Genomic DNA, 9029 nt, shown 5'->3' with positions numbered 1-9029 from the left:
CGATCTCCGATTTCGTTTCGTCTCCCTTCCGTTCGAGCTTCTGCTTATGTTGACGGATTCTGGGATTTTCTTCGTTGTTCTCAGGTTTAGTTTCTCCCTCTTCGCTGGTTATTTTTTTTTAATTTTATTTTATTTTCCGTTGATTGCCTCGTTTTGATCGGAACTTGTACATGCAGTCACATTTTGATCTCTGATTTCGATTTTCGAAAGAGATATATATAGTATCAGTATCTCCGGTGATTTATGTTTGGATTATAAGAGTTTGATTTCATGCGTTTCTCCATTGATTTTGTGTTTTCGGGAAGACGAATCGTCCGTACAATTTCGTTTCTATTAGTGAATTAGTTCTAAACTATTCTATTCTAAAAATGTTAATCTTAGGTTTGATTTCGATTATTGTGCTTTTTACTGATGCTTGGTTTATCTGCAGCCCTATAAATTGAACACGGACGAGTAATATCCTCTAGTCCAGACTCTTAAGCCTATTGGATTTATTTATGTGATGAAGGATGTGTGCATTGTTCACAGGTCACACAATTCTTGTCTCTGAACTGGTAAGCAATGAGTACAGAGTTTTAGAGTGACGGATTAGCATTAGGAACTGATAGGTTTATAACAATGTGAGTGACTGCTTTTTTTTTGTATTGCAGGGACTATGAGTTATTGGTTCCCTGACTCTGCTGCTGTTTCATAGACTTAGCTGACTTTGGAGGTTTGATTTGTGAGGCTTATCGTTGCAATGGAATGCAATAAGAAGATGCTATTAGGGCGAGAAAATTAGCAGAGGAAAAGATGGAGGCTGGTGATTTTGTTGGAGCTCAAAAATTCGTTACCAAGGCGCAAAGACTCTTCCCCAATCTCGAAAACATAGTGCAGATGATAACCATATGTGATGTGCATTCTTCTGCAATTAAGAAAATCAAAGGGCTTGACGATTGGTATGGTGTCCTTCAGGTTCAGCCATTTGCTGATGCTGACACAATCAGGAAGCAATACAGAAAGCTTGCGCTGCTTCTCCATCCAGACAAAAACAAGTTTGCTAGTGCAGAGGCTGCTTTCAAGTTGGTTGGGGAAGCAAACAGATTGCTTTCTGATCAAATAAAACGTTCTCAGTATGATAACAGATACAGATCCCATTCAATGCTTGCTAAAAAGCAAGTGCATGCATACTCGGGTCGCCACTGTGCAGCTACAAACAATGATGCAGAGAATATTGCAAGTGTTTACACATTCTGGACACGTTGCAGGCACTGTGGCCAGTGGTATAAATACTTGAGAAAATATATAAATACAGTTATGTACTGTTCCAGTTGCCGGAAATCTTATGTCGCCTGCAACATGAGGTGTGATGGAGTGCCACCTAGTAGTTCAACTGCTGGCAGAAAGGAATTTCAATATCAAGGGATGTATAATACATCTCGGCAAAAATCTCGGCAAAATGCTTCTACAGGAGCAGAATCAGGCGGTTCAGCAGCTGAGATGGGTAAGAATGGGACAGCTGGAAAGAAACTCAACAAGAAGAATCAAGAAAAACAGAAAAAAGGTGCTGCTAACAGGGAACCCAAGAAAGACGAGGGTTGTACAGAGAATGACGCTGAAGGAAGAAACCCCCAGAATAGTGAGACAGGTACGAATAATTCTGCTGAAATACCTAAGGCTGATATATTGAAGCCGCAGCATCAAGTAAAAGAACCACTTATTAGGGCAAAGTCAATACCTGATTTATCAGCTCCAAAGAAGAACCAGGCAGCCAAAAAGAAGAGAAAAGCTGTTGAGGAATCCTCTAAAAGTTTTGAGGTTGATAGCTCTGCTGGGGCTAAAACAGATACACATGAATATAATAAGAGGAAGTCATCGAGGAAAAAGCCACAGGTTTTTTGCACAAAGGGTGGAAGCGATGGTGATTTTGTCAGCCCTCCAAAGAAAAAGACAAAATCAGGTTGTGAATTCGAGTCTGAGTTTGATACGAAGCAAACGGCTGAGGATAATCAGTCATCTGAACTGGCTGATTCTCCTTATAAAGGAAAGGCCAAGAAAAACGTGCATTCTGGAAATGAAGAAATCTTGTCATGCAAAAACAAAGTTTGTGAAGGCTGTGATGGTAATGGAGAAGATGCAGCCTTGTTGAGCAAGATTGGTAGAGTTGAAAAAGGATACAAAGTTAATGAAAATCCTAATCCGCTTGATATACCTGATCCAGAGTTCAGTGCGTTTAAAGTTGAACGAAATACAGGAGATTTTGCTGTCAATCAAGTGTGGTCTACTACAACTGATTCTAGAGATGGTATGCCTCGGAAATATGCTCGGGTAAAGAAAGTGCTGAATGGCGAGTTCAAGCTGTGGATTACCTACCTTGATCCTGTACTGGATAAGAATGATGAAAGTATTCCAGTTGCTTGTGGAAAGTTCAAAAATGGGAAAACAGAGGAAGTTGAGGACCGCTTCATCTTTTCAGTTCAAATGCATCACTTGTCTTGCAACAAAACTGTTTCCATATATCCAAGGAAAGGGGAGATATGGGCTATTTTCAGAGAATGGGATGCGGAATGGAACACTAGTCTAGAAAAGCATAAATTACCATATAAGTATGACTTTGTGGAAATTGTCAGTGATTTTCATGATCTTAAAGGTGTTGGAGTGGCCTATCTGGGAAAACTTAAAGGGTCTGTTCAGCTATTTCACTGGGAGCCGCAGAATGGAATTTGCCAGATTCAATTTACTCCGAAAGATATGCTTAGATTTTCTCACAAAGTACCAGCAGTCAAAATGACTGGAAAAGAGAAAGAATGTGTTCCACCTAACTCATATGAACTGGATCCTGCTGCATTACCTAAAGATATATTTCAGGTTGATGCGGTTGATATGGAGATGGATAGTGAGATCCTGAAAGGTAAACCTGACGGCCCTGTTCCCGAAGCTTCCAAGGTTGGAGCGAAGGCCAAGCCAGTTCCAGAGACCGCACCATCTCCAAGGAAACGTCGAAAATCTGATGATGACATGGGCGTATGCAGTAATGTTGGGGAAGTCATAGGTGGAACGAACAGAAGCCATATTTTTTCTTCTTGTGAAGTTGATGAAAAAAAGAACACACCAAACAAGTCCAGAGAGGATGGTGAGGCCACAGATGTTTTCAAACTTGGAAAATCTCCTCGTCTTCAAACAATTCCAAGCCAACAAGAAGATGAGAAGAAAAGAGCTAAACAAGGTAACAAGATGAATACCCCAAAGAAAATAGAGCAACAAACCAATGAGCTTGGTGTCATGCATAGAAAGAAGAGAGATTTGGCACTGATTCTTGACAAGATTGAAGAATCTGGCAAACAGCTTGCGACGGTAGATGGGCAACTAGGGTCACGACGGAAACTGCTTAAGATTCGGTCATTTAAGTTATTTACTGCGAATAAGAAGTTGGTATGTGTGAGAAAATCCATCAGGCTTTCCTGTTCTGACCTTAAGCAGAAAGAAAGGATGATACATTCTTTAAACAACAGGGTAACAGTTTGTGGTAATACATTTGACTCGAAATCCAAAGAATTAGGAGAAATCCAAAAGCTGATTGATCAACATACCAATGAGCTTGTTGTCTTGCGTACTCAGCGTGATTCTATCTGGCAGTTAATCAAGGGACTATCTGAAGAGCTTGTTGCTAAAGAGATGGAGTTGGAATGTGTTCTAGAATCAAGCAAGGACTTCAAATTTGACATTGATGTCAAAGAAAAGAGAGTCCAAGCATTAAACAATCTAATAACGATCTCTGGCGAACAGCTTGACATTAAATCTAAAGAGTTGGGTGAAATTCAAAGAGAGCTTGACTTGAAGAAGAAACGGCTGAGACATATGAGCACTGTTCTTGTTAAGCATGAGAAGCAGCCAGCTGCAGCAGATTCTGCACCGTTTAGTGAAGATGCTCTCACGGATCATGAATTCTCACCTTCTCTTTCGCGTGATGAAGTTGCCTATCATCTTAGAGCTTTACCTAATCCAGCAGAGTTTGTTCTGGAAGATGTGCAGGAATATATTAGTGGGGAATTGGGATTACAAGATGACTCATTTCTTGAGATTTTGGTTCTTTGTTTGGAGGAGCTCATAGAAATTCAGCGACGAGATGATCCTCAACTGCAAAACAAAGCCACACAAGTGGCAACTATATGGAAAGGGAAGATAACCATCGAAGCTCCGAAATCATCTCTCGAGGCCTTAGCCTTTCTTCTGTTCATTGTGGCATATGGATTAAAGAATTTGATAAATGAAGAAGAAGCTGCTCTACTTGCTTCGTCTATTGCTCATTACGAACAGGCTCCAAGACTCTTCAAATCTCTTAGTCTCAACTGTGAAATCCGAAGTTAGTTTTATAGCCATAAGATCTTCAGAAACACATTTTTCTATAAATTTTCTGGCACATATAAAGAAGTATGAATCAAGGTTTAACTCTTTATCTTTTGCAGAGTTTGTTAAAGCGCTCATCAAGAAAGAGCAGTATATTCCTGCAGTCCGGCTTGTATGTCTGTTTAAGCTGAATGAAGAGTTCTCACCCTCACACTTGTTAGAGAAAGAGATCATCAATTTAAGATGGTCTGTCCTGGGAAAAAGACCAACGCAATCCTCCCAGGTTTAACTCTTTTGTTCACTCCCCTGTTCTTGTAATTGATTAATTAGTTACTGATTCTATGTTTTGGTTCTTCCTTTAGGCTAAAGAAAAAGATGCAGGAAGACTGAGGGCAATACTTGAACTTGTGGGAGATTATAAGCTCGAAATCAATATCCCAGGGTACCTCATTGCCAAGCTCATGATTCAAAGAGAAAACTCACCCCCTCTAGTTCGTTGCTCTGTGAAGCATGGCACTTCCTCAACAAATCCACAAGCTAATTCTCCTAATCCGGCTTCTGCTCACTGTTCTCCTAATCCGGCTTCTGCTCACTGTTCTCCTAATCCGGCTTATGCTCACCGTTCTCCTAATCCGGCTTCTGCTCAAAGTTCAAGCGTGAATCCTCAGGTTCCTAAACCAGATGTTAAACCCTGCTTGAACTAGCTCGATCCTACTGTTGCTATATGTCTGAAGGCTAGTAGGAACCAAAGCAGGCTTGTATATAGCTTGTGCTAATATGGTAGATCAGAGGCTAAGTTTCTCTGGTTTACATCTGGAGAGAGATAGAGAACCATTTTGTTTTCATCGTAGGTACTGCTTAAATTCATCATCTCTTTTGGTTTTACGTAAATGTTATTTGCACTATTTATGGTAGCTTGATAGATAAAAGTAATTAGTGCTTGCCACTCTAATTAAGAAATTTCACTAAGGTAACCCTAAAAGGCTAAAACCCATCTAAAAACATTTATTTATGCTTCAATGTTCAAACCATAAATGTTTTGACTAGTCGGAAAATACATTGTTTGATTAAAATGACTAAAAGCCCAATGGGTCTCACTCTTCCAAAGAAGCCCGATAAGCAATCTTTCCCATTCTCTAAGCCCGTTAAGCAAGCTTAGAGCACTTCCATCAATAATGTCTACATGAGATATCCATATTAAAAATAAATCAAAAATAAATAAAAAATATTTTTTTAATCAAAAAAGTTGAGACATTTTGATACAAGTTTCTCATTTGAGACATTGTGAGAAAATCTCTCTCTCTCATACACATGTCACTCCTAGATTAGTTTAACAATTTCCTTTTAAATTTAATTATTCTAAGATTTATAATATCAATTAAATAGTTTTTAAGTTTTTATTTTTTATTTTTTATTTTCCTATAATTCATAAAATAAAATTATCTATATATCAAGCTCCATTATACAAGAGTTTAAATTTTTTATTATTAATTGATATTAGTTAAGGTTAATATAAATATAAATTTCTATTTTTAGTTAATAAAATACTATAATATTAGAAAATAAATATGAGATGAATAATCTGATATTTTGTCAATATTTTGATATTTTTATAAATAATGTGTTATCTTTTGTCATTATTTACAAAATGTCCAATATAATTAAAATCTATTTGATAAAATGATGTGTAATTTTAATCATATTGTTTAATTTATATATCTTTATTATGGTTTGATATGTTGTTTAAAATTCAATTTATGTTAAATTGTGGTTTTAAAAATATATTATTTATAATAAATAGTACTATTAATTAATGCTTTTAAAATTATTAATATTCATTATATTATTTACTTCTATAGAAAATATAATTATTTAGTTTGAATGACTATATTTAAGATATAAATTGATGTGTTTAAAAATATTATTGAAAAATAAATTTAATATAAAAATATAAATATTATATTGATGAGACATCCATAGAGATATCTCACCAATGGAAGTAGAATTTTAGTGTGAGTTTCTCTAAATAAATTAAACATAAAAATATTAATATTATATTTGTGAGACACTCCATGGATGTCTACCATTGGAGATGCTCTTAGACTTAAAGGAGATATTATTACTTAAGTGTGTGACTTGTGAGGTTAAACAAATCATATTTGCATGCATCTACGAGGCAATGATATGATCTTTAGGGCCAACTAGTAGAAGATACTAAGTAAGTTAACAGAGTGCGACTCTCTAGGTTGTTCTCTTTGCCTCGAACATTTGATGGATTCAACATATCATCATTTCGTTTAGTAAACGTAAGCCTTAATACATAATGACAATTTTTTTTTCACAAAAAGAAGCTTGGTATTAAATTCCTAAAGAAAATCAATAGATGCACCTACGCTAAAATGGTTTGTTAGTTTTGATGTGATATTTTACATTTTAGAAAGTGATTATTTATACGGGAGAATTCCTAAAAAAAAAACTTCAAGTTATTTTTATTTAGAAGTTTAATGCTCAATACTTTTTGGTTAGAATAAAAATACATTATTTAAATATTGTTGGTCGAAAAATACATCATGTTAAAATTATTGGTAATTTCAAACTTGCGACTTAACAGCCGTTAATGGACGTTACAGAATCATTGACTGTGTGAAGAGTTTAATATCCATGTATTTAAATAGATATATTGAACATGTTTAGATTTTTTTTTTTTTTTTTTTTTGTACAAAATTGAACATGTTTAGATTAATATACGAACATATCACCGTAGTCTAGCGGTAGCGGTTTGATTTTGTAACTCATTTAACCTTCGAATCTCACCCATTGACATCTTGTCGTTTTTTTTCTCCTTTGTTATACCACTGCTATATCTCTCCTTTTCCTTCTGCTATTTACGCATGACTGCTAAATCCCTTCCGCCTTATCTCCTTCTTCTTCCTCCTTACTTCTTCAAGACGCTATATCGCTCATTTATGCTAAATCGTGATGTTATGTAATTCGTTTCACCAATTTGAAGATTCAATTGAAGAATTAGTTCCCTAATTCACCCATTAATTACAGTATTTTGTACATTAACAAGTTCAAATTGGATTTAATTCCCATAGATTTCACCACTGGTTCACGTTTCCTTTAAAACCATTTTTAAAAAAACAAAGGTTAGTTGGAGAAGAAGATAAGATGACGATGAAATCATGTCCTTCAAAACAAAAAGAAAAAGTTCAGTCATAAATGAATCTCAAGCCCTACGGGGCAACGGTACATGTTCGAATCTCAAGCTTACATCGGCGGGATCGGAGGATCGAACCTGGGTTCTGTGGGTTGCAAAACGAACCTTTTACCACCAGACTACGGTAATATGCTTATCATATTCTCCAAACATGTTGTAAATATCTATTAAACTACGAGAGGTTAAAATTTAACTGTTAAGTCGCAAGTTTGAAATTACCAACAATTTTAACATGATATATTTTTCGACCAGTAATATTTAAATAATATATTTTTATTCCAACCAAAAAATATTAAACATTAAACTTCCAAATAAAAAATACTTGAGGTTTTTTTTGGGAATTTTCCCTTATTTAGTTATTTATACTAGTATTTTTGAAGTATTTTTTTTTATTGGGTGGGTTTAAATATTTATCCATATATGATCCGGTACAAAATTTACTTCAAAATCTTACACCGAATATTTCATATTTTTATTTGGATTGGATCAAAACATATTTAAAATTAAGAACCGGATATTCTATATTTTAAAATATAAATGTTTAGAATATTTGGTTTAGATTTAAAATTAATATTACAACAGATATTTTAAACTCTGAAAGACTACGTTTGCTCATGGGGAGAGTTCAACTTCACAAATTTCACGCATGACAGTGACGATTACGACAGTCATTTTAAACTCTGGAAGACTTCGTTTCGACAAGACTTTCGTGGAGAACACTCGCATGAAGGAGTTGAAGAAGATTAAACTCTTATTACCAAATGGTAAAGAGTTGAAAGTAACACATGGGTTAGAAGAGTCAACAACAAGACCAACATGAAGATACAGTATTCGAAGTACTTCCTTGAAAAACTTCGTTATAGAAAGCCTAGAGATTGGTGATGAAATCTCTTTGGACTTTGGACCATAAAGACTTTGGATCATTCTTATAGCATAATATGACTAGTAGTTCATATTTTCACATAAAGACTTTGGATCATTCTTTATGTGAACTTGTACATAATCTGTTCATGATTACTCGAACTATAATCCATTTTGTTAAATAAATCTAGTATACGCGTGAAAAATAGAATAAAATAGAATTGTTTATAGAAGGATTTAGAAGATCCATATGATTAAAGGAAGATATTATGAATATATTCTAGAGATATGTATATATCTTATATGATTCTATTAGTTAGATAATTAGGCTAATTCATTTCCTATATAAGTGTATCTCTCATATACATTTATTCTTATGAGAACAATAACATATTCTTCTAATTCTATATCTCTCATCACTCTATCATGGTATGAGAGCCACAACCGACAATGATCTAACAATCGGCTTTGTTTTATGGACCAAAAACATTAGCTTTTTAATGAAGGTTTTATGTAAATGTTATTTGCACTGTTTATGGTAGCTTGATAGATAAGTAATTAGTGCTTGCCACTCTAATTAAGAAATTTGACTAAGGTAACCCCCTTAAAGGCTAAAACCCAT

General features: G+C 35.0%; 1 protein-coding gene across 1 annotated transcript; it reads left to right on the top strand.

Moving 5' to 3' along the window:
• The first annotated feature begins 1 nt into the window (after position 1).
• On the top strand, positions 2 to 5217 carry LOC9298680. Its single transcript, XM_002862558.2, has 5 exons — positions 2 to 84; positions 431 to 554; positions 651 to 4342; positions 4446 to 4609; positions 4689 to 5217. The coding sequence occupies exons 3-5, from the start codon at positions 793 to 795 to the stop codon at positions 5028 to 5030; spliced, it is 4056 nt and encodes a 1351-aa protein (XP_002862604.2). The 5' UTR covers positions 2 to 84; positions 431 to 554; positions 651 to 792; the 3' UTR covers positions 5031 to 5217.
• Positions 5218 to 9029: the final 3812 nt, after the last annotated feature.

This window comes from Arabidopsis lyrata, assembly GCF_000004255.2.
Source record: "Arabidopsis lyrata subsp. lyrata unplaced genomic scaffold ARALYscaffold_294, whole genome shotgun sequence".
Classification (NCBI taxonomy): Eukaryota; Viridiplantae; Streptophyta; class Magnoliopsida; order Brassicales; family Brassicaceae; genus Arabidopsis; species Arabidopsis lyrata.
This window is presented reverse-complemented; position numbering and strand designations above follow the sequence as displayed.